Source organism: Falco cherrug, chromosome 12 (assembly GCF_023634085.1).
Source record: "Falco cherrug isolate bFalChe1 chromosome 12, bFalChe1.pri, whole genome shotgun sequence".
NCBI classification, from domain to species: Eukaryota; Metazoa; Chordata; class Aves; order Falconiformes; family Falconidae; genus Falco; species Falco cherrug.
The window spans coordinates 9906244-9931345 of NC_073708.1; the positions used below are offsets into that span (position 1 = coordinate 9906244).

At 54.7% G+C, this 25102-nt stretch overlaps 4 protein-coding genes across 5 annotated transcripts in view; 3 read left to right on the top strand and 1 right to left on the bottom strand.

Moving 5' to 3' along the window:
- NOS1AP (nitric oxide synthase 1 adaptor protein) overlaps window positions 1–4128 on the top strand; it is a 43714-nt gene extending 39586 nt beyond the window's left edge. For both annotated transcript variants that reach the window (XM_027798209.2, XM_027798210.2), the window contains exon 10: window positions 438–4128. In XM_027798209.2, the coding sequence (XP_027654010.2) occupies window positions 438–841 (404 nt within the window). In that variant the 3' untranslated portion in view covers window positions 842–4128. The remainder of the gene's footprint in view (window positions 1–437) is intronic.
- Window positions 3958–4622, bottom strand: SPATA46 (spermatogenesis associated 46). Its single transcript, XM_027798211.2, has one exon. It carries the CDS (start codon window positions 4603–4605, stop codon window positions 3958–3960), a length of 648 nt encoding a protein of 215 aa, XP_027654012.2. The 5' UTR covers window positions 4606–4622.
- Window positions 4623–5188: 566 nt separating this feature from the next.
- On the top strand, window positions 5189–8455 carry C12H1orf226 (chromosome 12 C1orf226 homolog). The gene is given in 6 exon segments (XM_005434213.3): window positions 5189–5316; window positions 5319–5392; window positions 5394–5477; window positions 5479–5545; window positions 5946–6213; window positions 6311–8455. Coding segments are annotated over 6 exon segments (1023 nt in total). The 5' UTR covers window positions 5189–5282; the 3' UTR covers window positions 6807–8455.
- Window positions 8456–9356: 901 nt separating this feature from the next.
- UHMK1 (U2AF homology motif kinase 1) lies at window positions 9357–25099 on the top strand. Its single transcript, XM_055724887.1, has 8 exons — window positions 9357–9758; window positions 11059–11351; window positions 14175–14366; window positions 15171–15265; window positions 16203–16279; window positions 19467–19565; window positions 20540–20628; window positions 21107–25099. Exons 1-8 carry the CDS (start codon window positions 9473–9475, stop codon window positions 21251–21253), a joined length of 1278 nt encoding a protein of 425 aa, XP_055580862.1. The 5' UTR covers window positions 9357–9472; the 3' UTR covers window positions 21254–25099.
- The last annotated feature ends 3 nt before the right edge of the window (window positions 25100–25102 follow it).

Sequence of the window (25102 nt, forward strand, 5' to 3'; positions counted from 1 at the left end):
ATGTGCGGCAGGGTGCCTGCATGCAGCGTGGGAAGGGGCATGGGGAGGGCTGTATGGACAGGCAGTCACATACGGCTATCAGCTGTACGTCTGCTTTCCCCAGTGGCTGTGTGCTCTAGGCCAGCTCCTTACCTGCCCAAGAGCCCCTCCTTGACCTTCTTCTCCAGCAGATGTGGCCCTCAGCTCCCTGCAGGAGCTGGGGTGGGAGACAGGCAACTTTTTGTCCTGCAAAACTGGCTCTTCGTTGGCCAGCAGCAGCTCCAGGCACCAGTGTCACCAAATGAGCCCCTCCGAATGGTGGCAGTGGGGAGACTGACACCGAAACGGCCCCAGACCGTCCTCCGCTGGCCAGTCTGCAGCCAGCCGTGGTGGCCGGGGGATGCCCAGGCGAGCCGGGGTGGCACTGCCTGTCTCTCAGCTGTGCCCTTCTCTTGCAGCGGGCTCCCAGGACAGTCTGCTGGAGATCACCTTCCGCTCCAACGTCCTCCCCGTCCTCTGCGACCCGACCACCCCGCAGCCCGAGGACACCCACCCGCCACCGCTGGGCTCTGGCTCAGGCTTCCCCAGCACCCTGGGCAGCCCCATAGGTAGGAACGACTGTCTGGTGAAGCTGGAGTGCTACCGCTTTCTGCCAGGCTCGGGGCCACCCGCCCCGGAGCCAGCACTGGGCAGCCTGGAGCTCATCAAGTTCCGCGAGTCGGGCATCGCCTCCGAGTATGAGTCCAACACGGACGAGAGCGAGGAGCGCGACTCCTGGTCCCAGGAGGAACCGCCGCACCTGCTCCATGTCCAGCCCAGGCAGGACCTGGGTGACAGCCTGGAGGATGAGATCGCAGTGTAGGGGTCAGCAGGAGGTGGTGCAGAGCAGCCGGGCCCTGCCGGAGCTGGGGTGGACCCTGGCCGTAGCCCCCTGGCCCTGGCAGGGATGGGACAGCCCAGAGGGAGAGAGGGCAGAGAAGGGAGCGCGATTCTTCCAGCCCGCGGCTGGGAGGTGTGCGGAGGTGAGGATGCAGCCGTGCCGAGGGGGTGCGCTGGGTGTGCTGCGCTCTGGCGTGCATGGGCTTGTGTGCTGAGCTGGAGTGTCCCCGCTTCGCATCGGACAGTGAGCTGACAGCCGCTTGTGCTACCCCTTGGTCCCTGAGCTCCACAAGATGCCTTTCGAGGTTGGGCAGAAACAAGGGGCTCCCTGCTGGATTAGCCACTGCTGCTGGTGGGGCAGCAGTAAAGCAGGTGGAGGTTTTCGCTGGGAGAATGAGAGAGCAGGCATGGGGCAGTGAGCAGGGACAAGAGGGACCAAGGAGGCAGCGTCAGGGCAGTGGGCAGGGACAGAGCTGCTGGTGGGTGGTCTGGCTCTCTGCGTGGCGGAGAGGGTGGGGGACGAGGCCAGGGCCATGCTAGCGGGGTGGTTGGGGTTGGTGATGGTGCGCTGTCAGCGAGGGCGTGTGAGAGGTGAAGCAGCGGGAGATGAGCCTGGGAAGGAGCTGGAAGGATGGGATGAGGTGAGGTTGTGCAGGGTGGCCGGGCACAAGCAGCTCCTGGCAAGGTGATGGTGTCTGTGGCGCTTCCAGGACAGGGTTTGTCCCAGCCTAAGGCAGAGGGAGGTCACACAGGCACTGCCCACTTCTCTCCCAGGCTGCGGAGCAGAGAGGAAGGCATGGCTTGGTGCGGAGCAGGGAGCCAGGGCAGACAGCACGGGGCTGTGGAGTGTCCTTTCCCTCATTGTCCAGTCCTTGGGCTCCTTGGTATGGCTGCGAGGTTTCAAAGCCTTTCTGGTGCTCTCAAGTCATGTTTTCAAGCACTTCCCTGCACCCCCCATCACCACAGGCTCCCTGCTTTGCTTTGTAGAAACCCCTCCCATTTCCCAGCACTTGTTTGCTCCCAGACCAGGGCTGGGGGATGCAGTGCTGGTGTCGACCTTGTGCAGGGATGGGCACATTTGCCACCCCTTGATGGGGAGCAAACTGCTTCTTCTGCAGTGGGGCTCCTTCCTGCCTCTGGTTTGTACCCTCCAGAAAAGTGAATCCAAGACCTCAGAATCCCCCACCAGAACCCAAGGTAACCATGGCTGAGAGCCGCCTGGAGATCATCCCAACCTCCAAGGGATCCAGAGCTTGTTTCTTTTCTACAAACACATTTATTAGCTGCCTGTTGCTGCAGCCTGTAAGAGGCCACAGCTGAAGGGGTGTGAACCAGTCCTAATGTCCCCCCTGCTCCCTGTGGAAACACTCGATGGATGAGGTGGGAATTGGCACCGTTACCTTCCTCCCCATACACCCTTCTATCCTGCTTCTGCTTTGCTTTGTTGCTTCCCTGCTGCTCTTGCCTTTGCCAGCTCTGTCTCTGCTAGATCTGCCTGCAACTAACCCCTAGCTGAGGATCTCCCAGACATGAACTCTTGCTCTCCTCCAGGGCTTAGCCCAGCTGCTGAGGAAGGTCCATCACTTCTTTCTGCCCTTTGGAACTGAGAGCTGCTGAGGAGTGAGGTGTGGGTGAGACCCTCGGGGTCGGTACGGGCTGTGCTATGCACCCTCTGCCGCAGGAGGCTGGGTGCTGTGAGGAGTAGAGTCCTAGTGGGAGGGATGGATGTGTTTCGGTGTCCCTAGCAGTGGCCTGGTGTCCAGGGGAGCCCCCTGCACTGGCCATGGAGGAGGCAGAGTGGGAGTGGGTGCTGTTTGGGACACGGGTGCTCCTGTCCTCTGGCCACCAATACCTCCATATGTCCTGTCCCACCCTGCTGTGTGCCAGCCCCTCTGCTGGGGACCCCGACACCCCACTGCCAGCTCACAGTGGTTGGAGGTGAAAGCATGGGGTGGGAAGCTGGTCTCCCCAGAGGGAAGAGGCGGGGATGACAGCATGCACAGGACGTGGTGCAGGCAGCGTAGGGATGTGTGGGTGAGCTCAGAGCGCGACTTCCATGTGGGCAGACAGATCGCGCAGGAGAGGGGACTGCAGGAGCTTGGCCCTATGCACAGGGCAGATGAAGGGAAAGCCTGGGAGGAGCAGCAGCAGGCAAGAGCTCTCTTCCAGGCTGTGCTGTCTCAGAAAGCAGCTAGGGCTGAGCCATCTCCCCACACCACTGCTCCTGCCCGTCCCTGCCACACATGCCCAGCCCAGGCTGTGCCCCACAAGGAGCTGTCGGGACCAGCCGCGGGCTCAGGCTGCTGCCCAGCGCTCTGCGCGCAGGGGACGGTGGTGGGTGCCCCACAGGCTGAGGGTGCTGCTGGAGCTGGATGGGACCCTGCCAGCGTCCCGCTGCACCACAAGTGTACATGTGTAAATGATCCTTCTCCTCAGTCAGCGCTGCCTCCAAGATGCCTCTCTAGCCTCTCACTTTTGTTATGGGCCTTGACTGGGGATTTATAGCTATATTTTTTTGTCCTTTCTTTTCCTACAACTGTTGTGTTACTAACTGTTGACTCAATCTTATCTGGGAAACCAATCTGTCAATGTAAGTGCACTTAACCCTTGGGTGTTGTCATTAGTCGACTGGCTTTTGCTAAATAAATCTTTCTATTTCTCAAGGCTTTCTGTCGTCTCTTCCTTCTCACTGACTCTCTTTCTGTACTTCTCTCCCCCTCCACGCTGGGAGTCGGCACCGGCTGTGGCATCCCTTGCACAGACCCCTCCAACCTAAGCACCCTCCCCAGTGGGACCCTCGTTTGTGCCCACCAGAGCGAGGTGCCTGAACATTGCTGGGAGTAGCGGGGGGTTCAGCCTTCCCCTTCCGCCACTGCACAGCCCAGGCTCGTCTCAGGGCTGACCCCACAGCTCATGGGTGCCGGGGCACCCCCAGCATCAGCAGAGCTCCCTGCAGAGATGCTAAGCGGCGCTTTCAGGGGCTCGTGCGATTTTTGGCCGCTGGGGAAGGAGAAGTCAGGAAGAGCCTCTTAAAGGATGGCGGAAATGTTGTGCAGGCAAGAGCAGCAGGCAGACGGGGCTGGCTGCTCCTAAAACGATTTATTCCGGCGCCGGCAGGAGCAATGGAGCAGTGCCCTCCCGCGGCGGCTGCACCGCTGGCTGGGCTGCACCGCTGCCTTGGGAGCTGCAGCCTCCTGCGCCTTGCAGGGCCTTGAGCTTGCGGTAGTACACCTTGCAGCTGTAGCCCTCCTGGGAGCTGTGCTGGATGTGGGTCTTGACCATCCACAGTGTGGGGAAGAGGCGGCAGCACGACATGCACTGGTAGCCGTGCCGGGTCACTGGCTGCCCCTGGGAAGCAGCAAGGATGTCCCCGACCATGATGCTGGCTCTGCTGCTGGCCAGCCTGTCCCACTCGGGGGGCTGGGGCTCGTCTGAGGAGCCAGAGGAGGAGCAGACAATCTCTGAGAGGTCATCAGGCTCCTCGTCCTCCTGGGTGCTGGTGGCTGAGCCGCAGGAGAGGCAGCCCCAGTGCTGCTGGGTGGCTCCTTCGGTGCACACAAAGTAGCTGTAGGGCGAGCACCAGGGCCGGTAGATGGTGCAGGTACTGGCAGGGGGCTCACTGACCGATGGGGTTGCGGGGCTGCTGGCTGCGGAGGAAAGGGTCTGCAGTGACTCACGGGTCCCCGTAAGAACCTGGCCCCTGCAGGGTTGGGAGCTGTGCTGGAGACCCTTCCTCTGTGTCTCCATGGGATGCAGAGGTGGCTGGTTCTATCCCAGTATGTCCCCCCGGCATGGAGGGTAGCATCCCTCCCCTCATGGGGCATGGGTAGAGATGGGCGCAGGGTGGTGGTGGGCGCTGAGGCACCAGCACAGCACCGGGCTCACCCAGCAGCCGGCTGGAGCCGTCTCGCAGAGGGCTGCGCTGGCTGGCACAGGGGCAGCAAGGTGGGGACTGAGCTGGCACTCCTAGGGGCAGCACCCACAACTTTGAGGATTCCTACTGGGAAGACACAGGGGAGAAACCAGTGTAGCTCAGAGGTGGAGTGTGACTGCATGAGCCCACCAGGTTCCCAGAAAGCACCCGCTGCCACAGACCCACCTGGTCCCCTTTTCCCCACCCATGCAGGAGGATGTGCCCAGCAAAACCCCTTGGTGGCCACCTGCCCACCAGCCCTCGCTGTGCTGCGGGAAGCTGAGCAGTGCCAGGGCTGTGCCCGGGGGAGCCCTCCCCATGGCAGGCTCACCGGGAAGGCTGGCAGTGCCCCAGGGGCATGGGGCCTCCAGGCTTCTTGTCCTGGTGCCACAGGGCATGGCCCTGATAGAAACGGTGGGCTCCACAAAGCTCTCCATCACCCTCGCGTAGCCGCTGTGTGGCTCCTGTGCCACGGTACCCATGCTGTTATTTGGCTGATGTCATAAAAGGCATGATGTCACACGTGTGTGCAGTACATAGCAGGATACTCTGGGCAGTGTGCTCAGCCCCCAGGACCTCTGGGGAGCTTGGCCAGCGCAAGGGGAGAGCCAGCTTGGGCTGGAGAGGGAGCCTTGTGGGGGTGGGCAGTGCAGAGCCCAGGCTGTGTGTGCCCCCAGAGAGCCCCTGCTGCTTTGTGGGTGCCTGGCTGGCACCACACGAGATGTCTCTGCAGGCAGCACGACAGGTCTGGGCAGGGGGTCGGCAGCACGTCTTGCCCAGCAGCGCGGAAGGGACTTGCCTGCTGTCCCCTTGCCATTCCCTTGGTAAATCCTCTCTCTCTCTCTTTCTTTCCACAACCTGCTTCCCAAGTCACTCGGTGTCAGGTAAGAGATGCTCTCAGTGTGATGGCAGTGCCAGTGTGGAGCCTTGGGCTTGCCGCTACCCCAACTCACCCTATGCTATCCCCAGTGCATGCACTGCCCTGTGCAGCCCTGGCATGGCCTGGCTGCCCACAGCCTCTGCGGGGCCGCAGGAGCAGCCTCCCCAGCCCCCAGATTGTGTTCCCATGCTGCTGGGTTGGGAACTGGCAGGCAGCTCTGGGACATGCCATCCCTGCCAGGGTCCCCCCTCCAGCCTGGCTCACACCCCCTCTCTGTTCTCTTTCCCACTCCAGTGGACCAGAGCATGTTTGAGAACGCCAGCGCCAGCACGGCACCTACCCCCCGGCCACAGCACATCCCTGCCACGGCGGGCACCCCGTTGCAGCCCTCCCGCCCCGCCAGCAGCCAGCACCTCCGCAACCTGGGCAAGGCCATGGGGGCCAAGGTGAATGACCTCCTGCGCCGCAAGGAGCCAGCCGGCCTCCCTGTCGTGGGAGTGATGGAGGTGAACGCCAGCGCTGGGGCCATGCTGGACACGGGACAGCCGGCTAGTGAGGATGGGTGAGCACCTCCATGGCGTACACCCCACGGCGGGGCCATTGGGACAGGCTGGAGGGGCCTCAGCACGGGGCTGTATGTGACTTCTCTGTGCTTGCAGGGCTGTGGGGCTGGATGCCTTTCCCCGGCTGGAACCCCCGCCCCCTGTCACCAAGAAGCGGATGCCGCGTGCCCTGAAGACCCCACAGGACATGCTCATCGCACCACAGCCGGCAGGGACCAGCCCAAGGAGCAGCACGGAAGAGCCCCCTGAACCGCCCACAGCCCACCCTGACCCTGCAGAGGAGCAGTCGGGGATGAGGGACCCGTCCCCTCCAGAATGCCCTGGGGTTGCCAGCATGATGGGCACCCCAGAGTCCAGCGGGGACCAGCCCACCGGTGCCCTCCCCGTGCCCGACCTCATCCATAAGGGCAGCCTGGATAGCCAGAGGCGAGTGGGCGAGAGGGCTGCTGAGACCTCACCCTGCACAGAGAAGCCCTCGCGGAGACAGGGGCTGCTGGAGCATGAGCCACCGGGGAGCATGGGGCAGACGGAGCCACATACCCCCAGCTGGGAGGTGGAAGGGCCCCATCCCGACCTACTGTCCTTCGAGTAGCGGCGGGGGAGCTGTGACAAGGGCACCGTGGGGGCTGGCTCTCCCAAACATGTCTCTCGCTGCTACTTGCTGGTTTTGGGGTCATTATTTTGGAGAGTGGGGGGAGCGCTGGGGTGGCAGGAGCCATTGCTGCCCCAGCGTGGGGTGTGGGGAGCCATGACACCCCACTTCTCCCCAAACACCCATGGGGGCACGGCCCATCCTGCTATGGTTTCTGCAGCCCCATCCCAGTCAGTGCAAAGCTCCCGTCCTGCCACGGCGCCACCATCCTGTCCGCAGCCAGGGGCCATGCTGAGCTGGGGACCAAGGGTGGGCTCGCCCAGCAGCCTGGGTCCTTGTGCGTGGGAGCAGAAATGCCAGCCTGCCCCCAGCCCTGTTGGCTTTGCCGGGGTGAGTGTCCCACACTGTTCCCCACATCTGCGATGACTGCCCCTGTCCGGAGGATTTCCCAGCCTATGTTGTGTGCTTGCTGAGATACCCCGTCCCGGGGTGCCAGCAGGCTCACCCAGCCCTAGTGCCTGATGCCAGGGAGCCAGATGGCAGATGTGCCCCAGACCGCCTCCAGGTACTGACCCCTCAGCGTTATTCCTCCCAAGTGCCATCTCTTTGCAGTGAAGCCCCAGCCTCAGAGATGCGCTTGCAGTGCAGGCTTTGTGGGGAGCGGGGCTGGATGCCTGGGGCCGCATGGCTGCTGGCCATTGGCTCTGGTGGGGAGTGGAGCTCCCCAGGAGAACCCTCTCCAGCTCCTGCTTGTTTCTTGGTCTTGCCCCAGCCACCACCCAAGCAGGAAGCCCACCACCCCTCTCCTTCCTTTCCTGGGGCAGTGATGTCTTTGCGAGACTGGGATGCAGGAAGCCATGCGGTCCTCTGATACTGCTCTATGATTGTTTCACCATGAATTACAGGAGAGGTTAGGCAGCCTGTGGACCCTTGGGCTGGTGCAAGGAAGCAGCTGTGAGATGGCACTTTTTGCTCGGAACTTTTACATGCGTCCTCACTGCAAAAGTGCTTTTGAGAAAAAAAAGCTCCAAAGACCAGATTCTGTCTGGAGGAAGCTAGGGAGTCATGGATGGGGTACCTCTGCTCGCAGCTTCTCCTGGGCGACACAGGGTGGCTGGGCTGAAGCAATGTCTTCCACCACCCAAAGCCACGTTGTGGTCCTGCTGAAGGAAGGAGGTTGTGAGCATGGCTGCCTTTGCCCTGGGAGTAGCCGCTGTGCCTCCTTGCCTGGCGGCGTGGCGGCTTTCGTGGTGGCGCTGGGGCTCTGCAGTGCTCAGCCACTGGGAAGGCCTCACTCAAGAGCGAAGGAGATGCCAGAGACGCACAGAGCCTGTGGTCGGTGCTGAGGTATAACACACCCTGTGTATAATGTGATTATGTTGTGCATGGCTGATGCCACCCCACAAACAGAAATCTACATGAGTATGTATATGTGTATGCTGCCTAGACCTACACTGCATTGTATATGTTCATGGAAAGAAGGGCTTGTAGCCACTTTTTGAGGAACCAGCATCTTCCAACCCTGCCAATCACAAAAGAACCTCACTGCTGGTCCAGTCCCTCTATTTATGTTGTCTAGGGTGTGTATGTAGTTTGGGACAAAATATGCAGATTGCACAATAAATATTTTTTTTTTCTTTTTTACTCACCGACACGTAGCTGTCCCTTGATGGAAGGGGACTGCCAACCCCAGCTCAGTATAGCCCTGAAGCCCCTGAGCAAGGCCAGGTACCTGCCAGGTGCTCATGCAGGGGGGGCTGCACAGCCAAGGAGTGAGGCAGTGGCCCTGGCAGCCCAGCCCCATGGAGGTGAGGGGAGCTGGAGAAAGCTGCCATCCAGTTCCATACTGCTGGACTGATCGCATAGGACGACAGGGTCTGCTGTGTTAAAGCCGTGGGTTTAAGGGAAGTATCCCCGCAAAGCACCGCCAGAGGCCTGACACCTACAAAGGGCACCCCAGTCCTGGAAGCCAGGCCCGGTGGCACAGCCAGGCACTCATCAGGCGAGTCTGGCAGTGCCCAGGCTGAGCGTGGCATGGCTGCCTGGTTGAGCTTGGTGCTGAGGGGATGGGACCCCCAGTCAGTGGCTGGGCTGAGGGGGTAGGACCCCCACAGCTGCTGAGGGACTGAAGCCCGCCCGCTTCGGGGCTGAGGGGAGGACAGATCCCCGGCGCTGAGGGCACCGAAGCCTGTCTGCTCCTATGCTGAGGGGAAGACTGGCCGCGGGGGTGAGGGGACCGCAGCCCACCCGCTCCGGGGCTTGAGGGGAGGACAGGCCTCGGGGTTGAGGTGACAGGCCCGCCCGCTCCGAGGCGGAGGGGAGGATTGGCCCCGGGGCTGACGGGATGAACCGCCGGGGCTGAGGGGACCCCAGCCCTTCCGCTGCGGGCCTGAGGAGAGGCCGGGCCGCGGGTGCTGAGGGGCCGCGGGCCCGCGGGCAAGGCCCGCCCCGCTGTCGGCCCCGCCCCGCTGTCGGCCCCGCCCCGCTGTCGGCCCCGCCCCGCGGGAGGGGAGGTCCCGCCGGGAGCTGCCGCCACCGCCCCGCCCCGTTTCCGGTGTCATGGCGGCCGGAGCGCGGCGGAGGCCGGCGCCGGGGCGGGCGGCGGTAGCGCGGCAGCGGCGGGGCAGCGGGAGCGGCGGGGGGGCGATGTGAGGCGGGGCGGCGCCATGTCGGGGTGCGTGTGGGGCGCGGCGCCGCTGCTGGAGGCGCTGGGCCGGCTGTGGGAGGTACAGGCGCCGCTGGGCAGCGGCTCCTCGGCCTCCGTCTACCGGGTGCGCTGCTGCGGGGACCCGCGGGCCCCCCCCGGTGCCGTCAAGGAGTTCGTGCCGCCCCCGCCGCGGCCCGGCCCGGCTCGCCGCCCCGGGGCCCGCCCGCCCGCCGCCGACTGCGCGGAGTACGGCTTCCGCAAGGAGCGCGCCGCGCTCGAGCACCTCCGCGGGCACCGCAACATCGGTAACGGCACCGCGGCCGCCGCGGGGTCCCCCCAGGGCCAGGCGGCGCCCCCCCCCCCCAGCAGGGAGGGGAGCCCCCAGACCCTTTGAGAATGCGCGTTCCCTCGCCCCCAGGCAGAGCCCCGCTGGCAGGGCTCGGTCCGCAGCCCGGTGCGCCCCTCCCCGCCCTCCCCGGATCCCCAGCCCGGTGCGCCCCCCCCTCCCTCCCCGGCCCCCCAGCCCGGTGTCCGGCCCCCCCACGGCCCCCCAGCCCGGTGCACTACCCCCACCCACCCTCCCAGGACCCTCGGCCCAGTGCATTCCCCCTCCCCAGCCCCCCAGCCCGGTGTCTGTCCCCCCCCCACGGACCCCCAGCCCGGTGTCCATCCTCATGTCCCCCCCAGGGCCCACCAGCCCGGTGCACCTCCCAAGCTTGGCACCCCTAGGTGGGCAGGTTTGATGGCCCTGTGCCCAGACACGCCGAAGCAGTGTCCCTGCAGTGGGTGCTTCCTGGTACCCCCCTGCCCCGGGGCAGGCTCCTGGGTATCCCCCACCCCTTCCCTGGGCTGGGGGCCTGTAGGTGACGTCCCTGGGGTGGGCAGGAGCAGGAGATGGTGTCACCCTTTGGGCTGGCAGAGTAGGTGGCCACAGGCAGGGCACCCCAGAGTCCCTTTTTGGGCACGGCTGGCTGAGCTGCCCCAGCAAGAGCTGTGCTGCCTGCTAGCCCCCCTGCTAGCCCCCCTGCTAGCCCCCCAACTGTGGCAGGAGCCCCTGGTCTGCCGTGTGGGTGGGAATGAGCCTGTGGGGGGAGGGAGCCTGTGTGTCAGAGGCGGCTGCTGGAAGCCCCCAGGTTCACCTGCTTCTCTTTGGGTTTCTTTGTCGGTGCGACAGGGTTTTTAATGCTTTTTAATACCTAGACACCCAGACAGAGTTCAGGTTCCCACTGTGCTAGATCTGTCACAGGAGGAGGCTGACACATCCCAAGAAGGGTGGTATTACCTCTGTTTTACCTACTGGGACCTGCTTATCCATGTCCCAGAGATTGTCCTGAGCGGGAGCACCCATCCCTGTCGCTTTCGCAGAGCCTGGCAGGGTGCTGTGAGACCAGCCTGTCCTCCAAAGCCCGTAGGGGTGACATGGCTGGTTTTCCCTTGCCGCTTGCCTGTGGTATCTGGTTCTCCATCTCTGAACATCACACCTTGTAAAACAGATGAGCTGCCTCCTGCAGCTTTTGTGGTCTTCTGGGCAGTAGTGGAGAGTGGTGGAACATGATGACAGTGTAATTGCTTGTTACTGATGCCTGTCACTGTGTCTCACCATAGTGACACTGTATGGCGTGTTCACCAACCACTACTCTGCAAATGGCCCGTCTCGCTGTCTCCTGCTGGAGCTGCTGGACATCAGCGTGTCTGAGCTGCTGCTGCACTCCAGCAACCAGGGCTGCTCCATGTGGATGATCCAACACTGCGCCCGAGATGTTCTCGAAGCCCTGGCTTTCCTGCACCACAAAGGCTACGTGCATGCAGACCTCAAGCCACGCAACATCCTGTGGAGTGCAGAGGAGGAGTGCTTTAAGCTCATTGACTTTGGACTTAGCTTCAAAGAAGGGAATCAGGTTTGGAACATGCTGCTCTCAAAGCAGTTGTCTGTGTTGGTTTGTGTGAGTCTGTGATGCTTTCAGCTCATGAGCGTAGCAGTTGACGTGACCTGATGAGAGCAGTAGCTGAGCTGGTGCAGAGGGTTTCCTGGAAAAGGCTAAAATGTTGTCTGACCCCAGAAACAGGAGCTCGTGTTCCCATTCTCTGTCTGTTTCTGTTTCTCTGGTTTCTGTTGACGTCTTAACCTTTGCATTACACATGACAACGAATTCCAAAGTTAATGATGCACTGATGAAAGCGATGTCTCAGCTTCCTGGAAAGTTTGCTAGTTTTCATGTGGTCAGATGAGTGGGAACACCCAGATCTGTGGAATGTCCTTTTATCATCCCTTATCGTATGTAGTCATAATCCAGGCTTCACCGTGAGCCTCCCCAATCAATTGCATTATCTCTGGCAGTGTCCTTATGCCTGTCTTTACTTTCATCCTATCTTCAGCAGCTTCCCTGTTTCAGGAAGTCTTAATATTTCTTTCCCATGTTACTGTGTTGATGAAAGCCCATACTGTGGTTGTGGGTGGGCAGGGTCCACTCTTTACTGATGTGAACAGATCTCTGCCTGTCCTGCTCTGCTTTTCCCATTTGTTGGGCTTTCACTCCCTCTTCATGCTGTCACTTTTTTGTTTTGGTTGTACTGGGTTTTGTAGGTTTGTCCTTGCCCATTTTATTGTGTTCCGTGGCCTCTGATGAAAGTGGAGAGCCTCAGGAGGTTCTGCTGTAGGCTTGATAGGGTTTTTTTCACCCCTACCTCTCTCAGTAATGGCCCGTGAGGGGTATCAGTAAAGTTTTTCATCAGGTAACCTCTTAGCCCTTTAATCACTGGGTGATGGACAGTAAGTCTAGTAAACAGGCTATGGTTTTTCTGTGCAGACGCTGTCCTGGCTTGTCCCTATTCCATGCAGTCTTACTCATTTAGAGGCTTTAAATTCATATACTATTTTAACTGGTTTACCTGGTATTTGATGGTACAGCCCACTGATCTGTGACTATCAGAGGACTGTGTGGGTGACCTGTCTCTGAATTCTTTCATACAGGAGCTGGTTTTAATGTTTGTACTTCTTAACTCCTCCATGTTGTCTTCACTTCTCCCACGTTCTTGGCTGAATGCTGGTTTCTGCTGGTAATCTGTTGCTGTCTATCAGAAAAAAACATTCTCTTGGTGTCCTGTGTCTAATGCAGATTTTTTTTTTAATTCAGGTCTGTGTTCTGCTGCTTGCTCTGTAAGTTGCCTCATAATAGTTGATCAGGTGTTTTATTTGCTTCTGTGGTTCCTGCCAGTCTGCTTTCTTTGGGCTGATTTGCCCTTGCCTGTTCTCAAAAATATGCTGGCTATATGACTAACCTTCTGACCCTGCTCTGAATGTGCACCGGGTATCAGCTTCCCCTCGCTTTCCCACCCCTGCCTTGGGCAGCAGCATACACGCATGATTTCCTTGTCTGAGTCAAGACTATACTACTTTTATTTGTGATAGCTTTGCTGAGCTTATCCTTGCATAACTTTTCACATTGTTGCTGTGTAACAGATAATAGCTGTACATAGCACAAGGCCTCAGCCACTTATATCTCTCACAATTATTTAGATGGTAGGAGTGAAATTCCATCTTGCTGTTTTTGCTGGTGCCATTGACCACATTTTTTTCCCTATCTCTAAATGTTTTTTGGTGGGGCTGCTAAATTGCTGATTTTGCCATGCTGGAGGTTCTGCTCTTTGCTGATAGGAGGATGGGCTCTGATGGGTAATTTGTGTATCAATTTTTTTTAAGTTCATAAACCACTTTTGAGCTCTGTTGCCGGAAAATGTCTTCTGTAAACTCTGTTTTCAATCAGAAACTTAGATAACTTTGGTTTGAATATATTCCCCTGGTAAGAATTCCCAATCCTGCGCCTTGTTCAGGAGGTAGGCTTGCCTATTCCTCTGTCATTCCTTGAGTTGCATCAGTGTGTCTAAAATGAGCCCTCCCGTGTTAAAAAGGTGCAGCGTGCAGTTTGTCTTTGGACCCTTAGAAGACTTGGCTAGACAAAGCCACAGCTGGCTGATGGGGTATTGGCTGTGAGCAGGAGGCTGGACTGGAGACCTTCAGAGCAGCCCCTCCAGCCAGCACTTGTGTGGTTCTATAATTTCCTGTTTTCTTCTAAGGAGGCAGTGGGTGGGCATTTTATTTTACTCAGCCAGCCACAGCAGCTGGGCAGGTGTTGATTGCCGCAGCACTTCTGGCTGCAAGGGGAAGAAGGAAGAGATGCGTGGGAAGCATCTTTGATAATTTCCTTGTGAGAGCGTTAGGTGTCTGCTTCATTCTTTCAATGTTTTGTTCCAGAGAATGTCAGTACTTGAATAATGGCAGCTGTTACTGATCCCCACTCTTCAGACCGGGTTGTTTGTGCTCTCATGCAGCCAATGTGAGAGCGTGTTGTGGGTGTCCGAGACTTATCCTGAAACTTCTAGCATCTTCTGCGCTTATGAGAGTTAATGGGCCAGTCTGCAGTGACATCCAGCCTCTTCCTCCCAGCAGTGCTGTCTTTCAGAGTGATCAGATGTTAGTGGAGTGCCTGCTGTTTTGCTGGGAGATGTTTTCCAGTCAGTCTGGGTTTTTTTTCCTCATCAGCACAGCAGTATAGCGAGTTGAACTGCCTGCCTAACATGACTGTCTGTACAAGGCTTTCTGTCAATGTAGCGGTAGTATTTTGGTGATCTGTTTGGAAGGATGTCTGTGGACTGATTTAAGGATAGAGTGGAGAACCTGGATCTGGAAGATTAATGTTTTCTGTGTGTTTCATCTTCCATAGGATGTGAAATATATTCAGACAGACGGGTATCGGGCTCCAGAGGCAGAACTGCAGAACTGCCTGGCACAGGCAGGGCTCCAGAGCGAGACGGAGTGTACCTCTGCTGTGGATCTGTGGAGTCTGGGAATTGTTTTACTGGAAATGTTCTCAGGAATGAAACTGAAACATACAGTCCAATCTCAGGAATGGAAGGTGAGTGAGAGCTGCTGCAGGCATTCTTGCTTGCATCGAACAAGTCCTCCTGCTTCTTGTTCATAACCTGGATTTGTGAGCTAGCACCTGGCAACTAGAGAGTGTTTTCAGGATGTTCCTCTAATCCTGTTGCCTGGAGAATTAAGGTTCCAGAGCCATAAAGACCCGCCTGCCCTGTGGGTCTGGCATGTCTGAAGGCTGCCTGTGTTCAGGTTACTGAAAGCTAAGGGATCCGGGAGTCTGTGTTTGGAGCCTGTGTCTTGCCAGAGTTTGGGAGGCGAGTTGCGCTGGCTGTAGTGTGGCACAGAAGCAAGAATGAAATGTATGGCTGATGGCTGCCAGCTAGTTCAGCAGCACAATGACAGAGGAATTATTTGCTGGTTTTAGTCTAATAGTAGCTCCGATTTAGGGATCTTCTTGTAAGTCTGTATCCTGAGAAAACAAGGGGAAGGCTCTGTGCTGCAAGCCTAGAGCCTGACTCTGTCCTTCGTTCTGTATGAAACAATATTGTTTTGTGTTCCCCTTCCCAGTAAGTATCCTTTCACCATCATGACATCCACAGTAGCAGCAAATTTGGCTGTGCCTAGAAATTTCCAGCTTTTGCACAGGGAAACGGGGAAAAACTTTGTCTGCTTTGGGCCTGCTGGTTTAACATGTGAGGCTTGAGCACTGGGGATCTCTCACAAAATGCCACAGTACCAGAGCCCTCTGCATGCAGTCCAGAAGATGGTGGGATGTTGCAAGCTTTGCGTTGGTGATTTTTTTTTTTTTTCCTCCCTAAGCACTGTTTCTTTTTCGTTCCAGACAAACAGTTCTGCCATCATTGATCGCATATTTGCCAGTGAAGGGGTGGTTAATTCAGCCATTCCAGCTTATCACCTCAGAGACCTTATCAAAAGGTATCTTATAATATTTACTGTTGCTTAAAGATGTGCTCTGTGAAGTCTTATACTTTGCTCTTGGTAACTTAGAGCCCACACCTAACACTTTTTTTTTTGTTGTTGTTTTTTTAAATCTCCCTCTGCTGTGCTAGTAACAAGTGCAAGCATTAGCGGAGATGCTTCAGCTCCTCTGATTTTGGCACAGTTTGGAATAAGCACATAAAGAATATCAGTCATTGTATTAATTACTTGCTCTTTCAGTGTTTTGCATTTCCTGCCAATGAGGTTGTATTTGGAGAAGACTGCAGACTTTGATGCTTTAGGGGAGTGTTGTCAGAAATGAGGGGAGCAGACAGACACTGCTGCTCCTCCACCACTGTCAAGATTCAAATGCACTTGTGCACTCCCTACTGAGAGGTCTGCTGTGGGGATTGTTTTTGCTGTCCTGTGACTCTGCTCTGAGGCTACAGAGTGATTGAGGACACAACTTGGCAGAAATAATATCAGGAGCTTCTAGTAAAGCCGAGTAGGGGATGTTCTCAGGCAAGCCCTGGGCTATTACCTGCTTTGAATCCCATTTATGGAAAGATGTGGGAGCTCCTTGGAGTGTGATTTCTTTCCTGAGTCTGCATGTGTGCCTGAGACATGGGCTGAATGGCTCGGGGACGTGGAGCTGGAACGTGCCATGTTCCTTGTGAACTTGTAAATGACTTCCATCATCTGGTGCTGAGAGACATCGAGAAGGATGCCCTACTGTACCATGTACCCAAAATGCTTTCAGGGAATCGTTCTGGTGTGCTTTAGCTGTGAATTGGAAGACATGCTTCTCCCTCTTCTCTTTGTACCATAAGCACCCCAAAGACAGGGTATTCCTCTGTACTGGCTTCCAACCCGAGTTGAATTTGTTGATGCGGGAATGTCACGTGCAAGGTCATAAAGGTGTCTTCTCTTCCAGCATGCTTCATTGTGACCAAGGAAAGCGAGCCTCCGCTGAGAAGGCTTTATGCAGCCCGTTCTTCAGCATTCCCTTTGGTAAGCTGTGCATGTCAACCGTGCTCACGGCTTTCTCAGCATGTACTGGAAGCAGGGCCGAGTGCAGTTAAATTGTGGTGGTTCTGGTTTTGGCCTGGTTGCTGCTCCTTTGCTCTTTGCTGGCGCTTGCCAGCCCTCTGTGGTACTACAGCAGGCGGGTCGGAGCAATGCCTGTACTCTCAGTGCTGCCCTGCCCCTCTTGCTCTGTGAGCTGTCGCTTTTTCCTTGGTTGGACTCCCATTAAATTCTGCCCAGATCCAACTGACCAAGAGTGTATCAGCAGCGCCATTCGTGAAAGGACAAAAATAACTAAGGTATCTACCTAGTACTGTGACCGTGAAGGTGCTTTTGAAGAGTGCGGTGCTATTTGTGGCAAGTGGATGGTTTTTCTTAAGACAGGCGTTTCCCAGTTCAGAAGCCAGGAATGTGAGTGACTAGGGTGGTGGGAGCATCTGCTCCTGCCTCCTCTGCTCAGGTCCAGTAGTCCCACTGTGTTCCTGTGGTGCGAGCCTGTTTTTGCAGTGACTGGCCTGCCTCCTCTGGTGCCTGTGTGGCAGGTCATGGATAGATGTCAGTGTTGTTTTCACTGGCACTTTCTCTTCAATTTAATAAAATGGTGATGTTTTCCCAGGACCAGCCCCATGTGGGTTGCAGGCTGTCAGCAAAAGATGGGCTGTGTTTAGGCCCATATCCGTGTTTTCTGTTCCAAAAGCAACACGGTAGCATTCTCCAGAGCTTGCCTGCTTTCAAGAACACCAGCAAAGAGCTCTGCATCCAGTTTTTCTGCAGCATAAATTAATGCTTCAGGCATCCAGCTTCTGGCTAGGCTAGCATTTTCCCTTGGATCTAGCCCTGCTTTTTTTGAGCTGCTTGGTGTACCTTGCAGTGAAGGTTGTATATTGCCTGTTGAGGTCATGTCAAGATACTGGAGTTCCTCTGTATTAGGCAAAGGTAATAACAAACTCGCTCCTGTATTCAGGCTTCTCTTGCATCTCAGAAACTGGGACTGTTGTAATCAAAGCCACTTTCTGTGGCTGAACCTTGCAGCCAGTATTGCTTTAGAGCAGCGGGAATAGTATTTTGGCAGTACTTTCTGGTCTAGTTTTAACACAGGCCTCTGACTGTACCTGGGAAGGTGCTTCTGTGGTTAGCACTACGAGTTTATGTAACAGCTTCAGTTTTCCGTAGTTCTCTTTGCTGGTTCTCTGCTTTGCCAAACTTGTACATACACTTGTCTGCACAAAGAAGCATTTACTGTTGCTTTCCTGGGAAGTCAGAAAACGATCTGTCGTTGCCTTTCACTTGGACACGGTTTTTCTGTTGAGAGCAAAGACAGCTGAGAATGGCTTTCCTTGCCATTTACAGCCAAGTTTTGACTTTCAAGTTCATCAACTTCTTTCCTGAGCTGCCTGCAGGCTCTGTTGTCAGAGTGGTTGGTATCACCTGGCACTTTGAAGAGGACCAGAAGGGCTGGGCAGAAAGTACCTCCTAAGGTGGAAGGGTATTGCAAGAAATGCAGTTGTCACTTGGTTACGGGAAGGCCAGATGGCTCTGAGTCCTAGGAGTTGGTTTGTTTCCCTGTCTGAAAAAGAGATGTGAAATGGACAGACTGACTTGAACAAAAGGGGCAACATACAAGACCGAGGCAACACTTAAATATTTTTAATATTCCTTTCATTCCCATTTCCATCTGATGTTGTCTCTTGGTTGCCAACAGTCCGGTGGAGGAATGGTCCCAGAGGTTTGCTTGGAGCTGGAGCATGCCTGGTTATCTGAATGCAGCACCTTTCTTCAAAGGGCTGTCCCACAGTCCTGTCTGGGCGTCGTCTAGACTGATAAGGTGTTTCATACTCTAAGCTTTTCATAAGGACTCTTCCATGTCAGGCAGGAGGAGATTTATAGTGTGTGTGCTTGTCTGTCATCTCCTCTTGCACTATGATATCAATGCCTTCAGTCTGTGCCTAGCAGAGATGTCTGCTCCCTCATTTGTATTGTGTGCTTAGCTTGGAAAAGTATTTCCAAGGAAATAATGGCCCACTATGTTTGTAAACATAGTCAGAAGGCTCAGATGGGAGAACTGGAGCCGTTTCTTCCCTTTTCTCTCCCCTCTCTCACTGTCAAGTGGGGGAACTGTGAGATACTGCTATTGTGTTTGGCTACTGTAGCTGCCAATACAAACAAAACGTTAACACTCTCCAAGCACTGCAAGTTGGGCTCCCAGGTCTTAAATTCCTGACTGGCCTGCCAGTTCTTTTCAGGAATGTGTCTGTGGAAAAGTGGTACTGTCCCTGCTGTTTTGAGTTTCTAGAGGACTGAGTGTCCTCTCAGACGTGACTCCCATAATTTGGCTTCAGTCTGGCCACCTTGGCTGTTTCTTTATTCCACGCTAGCATCTCTGCTACACTGTTCCAGGCCATCCTGGAGCTGCTTGTTTTCTAGAGCCATGTGCTCTGTGGCGGCGGGCTGTATTTCTGCTCCTGTAAAGCTGTTGACAGGATCACTGTTCACCCACCTTGCGGCCACCTTCTTGTGGCTATGCCTCATTCTACAGCACTGCATTGTTTAAGTAACTAAGTAGTTTTCCCCATTTCTCTTGCAAGATTGCACCGGTGGTCTTCAAAACAGCGCATTGCAGTTGGATTTTGAAGGGGGAATGGTTTACATGGGGTTTAGGGAAGAACTGAAAGATACCCTAGAAAATGCCGAGGCTTGTGCCTTAGTAGAGCTTAAGAATTGGAGTTGCAGAAGCTGGCCAGCCTGTTTTCAGCTTGTCTCGGAGCAGTAGCAGGAGAGGCAAGTTGCAGAGTAGTTCTTTCATCTCGTGTCTCTGTATATACAGGGCAGTTTGTTTAACTAGCATAGCGTTTAAGGTCACATCAGTTTCTGAACCTGAGCTAAGCAGACGTAACTCTATTCTTAATTTCTGCTAGCTTTGTAATTTTAAAAGCAATTTCAGGTGCTGGCCTCAGTATAATTGCAGAGTGCGCTGAACCCTTTGGAAGAGCGTCTCAGTGCACAAGTGAAGAGAAGTTGGAAATGGGGCACACAGGTGGTAGTGGAGAGAAAGCAGAACTACTGCAAAGAGCAGTAAGTGCTTGTGTATGATAGTGTATATTGAGTCATCTTCCTGTTTTCTTGCTCCTTTGGGTTTTGATTTCTATTCTCTAATTCTTTGTGTTTCAAACAGCTCCCCATATCGAAGATTTGGTAATGCTCCCCACGCCTGTGCTGAGGCTGCTAAATGTTCTAAGTGACGCTTCTCTGCAGTGTGAAGAAGAATATGAAGGTTGGTGCAAGCCATGCAATTTCAATATAGCAGTGTCATCTTACAGACTGTTTTGTTTGGCTTTGGGGATGTGAGAGCAAGCAGGAGGGCAATTAATAGGCTCAGGAACAGCAAACAAAGAGCTGCTCAGCTGAGATTCGATACCAGTGGGTCAACTATACCAACAGAGAATAGACTAAGAGATTGAAACAGAAAGCAGAGCTTGTAGCGAGTTCTTGATGGATCCCAGATTTTATAAAAAAAAAAAAAAAAATTAAAAAAAAGTTTTTTTTCTCCTTTGGTTAAATGCCAACAGACCTCATAATGCGTTTGTGGCTGTGAGCTTCCACTGGACATGTACAGGACTGTGGAGCCCAGTAGCAGAGATCCTTAAAAATTTGCTAATGAACTTACCCAATATCTCAGCAGAGAACTGAAGTACCTCATTGGAGTTCTTAAACTGTAGCAAAAACTATGCATGGTAGGTGGCAAGGCATGTCAGTGGAATTTGCATTTTTGCTTGCTCTCAGATCCACGTGAGTGGCAAAAGCTAGAGAGCTCTGGGGATATGAGTTTAAGAGACTGGGTTCTGCTCATACAAAGAAGGGTTTGTGGCAGCCACTTTAGTTCCCCTCCTCCAAGCACCATAACAAAAAGAAAAAAAAAAAGCACTCACAGATCCCAGATGTTTTAGCTAGTGGAAGGCCAGACTTTGTGTGCAAGGAAAAGCACTGTCCATGTGCTCCAGAGCGTGCCGTTGGGGATTCACTGCCTGCCGGTCTGTGCTCTGAGCCTTGGTTCAGACACTTGTCTCATTATGCAGCTGTTAAGCAGTGTCACCTTCTGCCCTGGCACGTCTTGATTGTTTATTTCAAATTGAAAGGAAAAGGCTATATGTTGACTGAGTGTTCTTGATGTGTTCATCTGGCCTTTGTTTGTTTCTTGGCTCATTCTCATTTGCAAAACGCAAGACAACCAGCTCTTTCCTTTGTCAGATATCCTGGAAGACATAAGGGAGGAGTGTCAGAAATATGGACCAGTGGTTTCCTTGCTTATTCCAAAGGAGAATCCTGGTAAAGGCCAAGTAAGTGAATTAAGAGGCTGTGTATTCCCACATACACTCCATGTGCTGCAGGACTGCCTCTCAGCTCCTGAAAATCTCCTGGCTGATGACAGTGCTAAAAATAGCTGGTTATCTTGAAGGATGGCACAGGTTCCTTCCCCGTTATGTAAGGCTGCCTAACCTGGGAGGTGCCCAGACAGCTTCAGCAGGGGAGCCGGGATATGGGCAGGATGAGGAGAAGCCAAGGGGTGGGAGAAGATGTAGAGCAGCATCATACTTTGTCCCACCTTACCGAGCACGCTCCCTTTAGAAATGAGGAGCAAGAGATGAAATTCCAGTTCAGAGATGCAGCTCCTTCCTTTTTAGCTGTACTGCTGTGGGCTCAACCAAGGGTAGAGGGGAAAAATTTGTTCAGGAACAGTTTCCCCGGTTGCATGGGTGGGAGGGAGCGAGTGGCATGCTGCACTGGAAGTCCTGTTTCTCCTCTCTCTTTTTTCAGGTCTTTGTTGAATATGCAAATGCTGGTGATTCCAAAGCTGCCCAAAAAATGCTGACTGGAAAGATTTTTGATGGCAAGTTTGTTGTGGCTACGTTTTACCCACTGAGTGCCTATAAGAGAGGATATCTGTACCAAAACTTGCTGTAGGCAGTAGCAACAATCAGGAGAGTTGTCTTGCTCCTCTTCCTCACGTGTTTTACAGTTGAATGTACAAAAGAGCTTCCTAGCCCTGCTTCAGAGTCATCTGTGAAGGAGAGATGCAAAGGACTTTAACTGGGCTTTGAAACCTTTACTGCTGCTTTGTGATGTGCAGAGGAGGCTGGGATGGCTTTCAGCGTGTGCTTGTGTGTATGTTGTGCTTGCTCGTTTACATCGGGTGTGTGGCTTTGCCCCGGCGGGCGCTCGGGTGGCAGGAGTGGTGACTGTGGGAGCCTGGGAGGCCAAGCAGATCTTGGCAAGCCCTTGTAAGTGGTTGAAGTGAGGCCATTGAAAGTCTTGGCCTTAGCACTTGACTTTGCTCTGAGGAGAGGATTTCTTTAAGATTTCCTATCCCTGTAACATGTGCTCTTCTCCAGTGTGGGGGAGGAGGAGGAAGGCTTACCTGCTTTTTGTTGATATCTCTAATAAATAAACAAGCAGAAGCACCATCCTTTCTAAACCAAACCAGGAGGACTTTTGAGTCTTCACATCACACAGAGCAGAGGGAGGTGGTGAAATCGGATCTGCTGAGCCTACAGTGTTACCCTGTCGCTGCCTCATGACCTGAGAGGAGCCATCCATCCAGCCTGGCCCACGTGGCGTGCTGGGCTTAGGCAGCGAGGTGTGGGTGACGCTGCGGTGAGCTGAACTTGCTTGTATGCCTGGGGTGGGCAGGGGCTGCTGGTGGATACGTGTGGTCAGAGCAGTGCAGCCTCAGTCCCAACAGACCTGTAAGCACTTTGTAGCCTGAGGTGATATATGAAAACCCTGTTGTGTGGAGTCATCTTTCTAGCTTATACCCTGTGCTGGCACTGATGCTCCCTAGCTCTGGTGCCAAATCATCTGTAATACGTAAGCGTCCTTAGGTGGTATTTTTGGAAAAGAGTGCTACAGCACACAGTATTCTTTGTATCTCAGCAGGACTCCTGCCCTGCAAGTCTTGTAAGAAAGAACAAATATTTGTCCGTCAAAGGTCCCACGCTTGGCTTTTCTGTGTTGTGCATTTTGGTTTTGCATTAACCCATTAGACTTGTAGGTTAGAAGCACTGACACTTTTGGTCCTTCGTAGGTTACATAAAGGGCCTGAGGCAATCTGAGATCCTGTATGGAAAGGGCTCTGTCAGTAATCAGACTTAACCGGTCAGGAGAAGGTCGTTCCGGGTTATCAGGGACAACAGCCACATGCTTTGGGGGGAAAAAATCCCTGGGCGAGCAGCATGGCTGCTCCCCCCAGAGCATGCTCTCTGCTGCTGTGGCTTCAGTGCACAGGTGGGAGCTGCCGTCTGGGGCAGGCGGTGGCTTTTTCCCAGGGGGGTGCAAACCCGTGCACCCAGCGGACCCTCTCCCTGCAGAGGGGGCACTTTGCTCCTGGCAAGTGCAGTGTGAAACAGCCCTCCTTAGAGGGGCACCAGCATATCCTGGCTCATGGCCCTGGTGCAGTTTTTGTGAGGAGGAGAGCCCTCGTGAATTCTTTTCTCCAGCTGAAACACTTGCAGGCAGCTGCCTGAACCATCTCTGATCTTCCCTGGAATAATACCTGAATTACCTTACAGTTTACTTTTTGCGTCTTGCTGATGCTGGACTTGCTGGAATCCCGCACTTCAAAGTTCCACTTGAAATTTTTTTGCCCTGTGCACGTGTGTGCGGTATGTCAGGAGATCCGATGTCTGTAGCATTTCAGGAGCTTGAGTTCCTCCCTGTGCTGGTGTGTAGTCCTGTCTGCTGTGGCCCTTCCCAAACTCTCCCAGAAAGGACCAATCTCTCTGAATTTTTCTCTTGCCTTTGAGGTGGTAAGTTTTCCAGGGAGGGGAGTGGGGAAATCCCACAATGAGTTTTAAGGTGTGATCTGCCCATCAGACTTTTTCTGGGAATTATGCTACTTTGGTGTACATAGCTGTGAAGCAGCTTTGCATAGATGGAGTGAGTGATTCATTGCTTTTAATGTAACTGTCCTTGCAGTGAAGCACCTTTAGTGTCTGGGAGGAATTGGATGATTAACTGGGTGAAGGTTTCTCCTATGTGAAGAGGAGTGTTAAAAGCACTCCAAGCATTGGTAGGTGTTGACTGACCTCCTCAATTCTGGGTTTTTGCTTTCCCTGGTGGGCTGAGCCATGGGTGAAAGCAGTTTGGCCCAAAATTCACGTGTTGGATGCCATCGTGTCAGCAGCGTTGAGCTGGCTGCGTGTGTGCCTGTCAGCTGGCAGCAGCAGACTGAGAGCCCCAGCCCCGCTGAGTGCCAGCCCATGTGGGGACATGGGGAGCTCCCCCGTGTGTGGGGCGTGAGGTCTGTCACCTACAGAGGTACCAGGGCAGGGAGATGCTGGGCTGCAGGTGCAGAACTTCAGTGCATTTAAGTTCTCACATGTGTTTGTCTGGGGCTGTGAGCTGCTCTGTCATCTTTCGAGCACATCTTTTTCAGTCAGAACTATGCTTTGAACTTGCAACTAAAGATGAAGAGCCGTGCCAGGATTAATCTTTAGAGAGGAGCTACAACCTGTTCCTGCAACATGGTAGAGCTGTTCTACCAGATTTTGGCTAGGGTTTTGTTCAGCTGCTTTAAAGGAGCTAAATAAATCTTCAAGATGCAAACTCCTGCTACCAGATTTTCTCTCTGGATGCTCATTGTTCAGGCTTGAGCACTGAGCTGGGCAAAACCCCCAAAGCTGCTTTTTTTAATTATTCTTTTTAATTTTCCTCCTGGCAAGAGTTGGAAGATGCTGATCTCTGCCCTGTCACTGTACTCTGCCCCTGGCATCCCTCCGGAGGCTGTGGGGTACAAGGAGGTTTAGAAGCTCCTTGGAGCAGAAGCATTTTATCTTTATTCCTCATCCTCTACCTTCAAAGCCTTTTTCTGTCAAGCTGAAGCTCGCTCTAGTGTCTCAGTGATCTGTTGGTGGCATGGCATAAGTTTCAGCCCTGCTAAAGCCTGTGAGTTTCTTAACTCTGTAGATTGTATCCGAAGTGTGTGTGGCGATTCAATCCAAGGTGTCTTGTCGTGGTGTGTGCCTGGGGGGCCTGGCTTTCCTCACCTCCAATGTACTGCCAGCTGGAGTTGCAGAAGCATTGATGCTTTCTACTCAGATGCTTGCTGGGTTTCTCATTCTGTGCTGCTGACACAATATAGCCCTTGGGGTAGCACCCACCTATGTCCTAGCTAGGCGACAGCTAAACGTAAAAACCCACAGGCTGCCTTTGAGGGAGAGCTCTGCTTGCAGTGGGGGGAAAGGGATGAAGGATGGAGCCCTTGGAGCCAGCTGGGGAGGGCTGCCTTGGTGGGATGCCAGGGCAGGATGCAGCCCTCCTCCCCCCACTGGAGCAGGCAGTCGAGGGGCTGTGTCCCCTGGGAGCGTGTGAGTGAACCAGGAAATGCGGTGCTCTGCTGTTCCTTGGTGGTGGGGTTTTGTAGCTGCTCTGACACAGAATGTCACCGCTCATTGAAGAGTAGCATCCTTCCTCTGCCACCAGCGTCTGCGCGGGAGCAGCGAGGGAGAAGGTTCTTTGCACTTCCACCGATTTATCATATGCAAGGAGGGTAAACTGGTTTTTAAATCACTGGCCGAAGCACAAGTTAGCTCCAATCTTAGTTGTATTCCTCGTTTTCTCACTGCTCTCCAGCCTCCGAAGCTGGCAGCCTGAGCACCATGGTGCCCCCAGGTTGTACCCCGCGAGGGGCTCGGTGCTCCCACAGCCCCGTGCGCCCCCTCGGTCCCTGTCAGCTGTTGTACCCCGCACGCAGCGTTGCTGAGCAGATGTGTGCTTGATACAGGTGATTAATAAACGATGCTTCAGTACGAAGCG

Excerpts from the sequence above, each read along its gene's own strand:
- SPATA46 (XM_027798211.2), bottom strand. The coding sequence starts at position 4,605 with ATGGAGACACAGAGGAAGGGTCTCCAGCACAGCTCCCAACCCTGCAGG.
- UHMK1 (XM_055724887.1), top strand. The coding sequence starts at position 9,473 with ATGTCGGGGTGCGTGTGGGGCGCGGCGCCGCTGCTGGAGGCGCTGGGC. Across the intron at positions 14,367-15,170 it reads TCCAATCTCAGGAATGGAAG|ACAAACAGTTCTGCCATCAT; the intron begins GTGAGTGAGAGC and ends TTTTCGTTCCAG. Across the intron at positions 19,566-20,539 it reads GTGTGAAGAAGAATATGAAG|ATATCCTGGAAGACATAAGG; the intron begins GTTGGTGCAAGC and ends TTCCTTTGTCAG.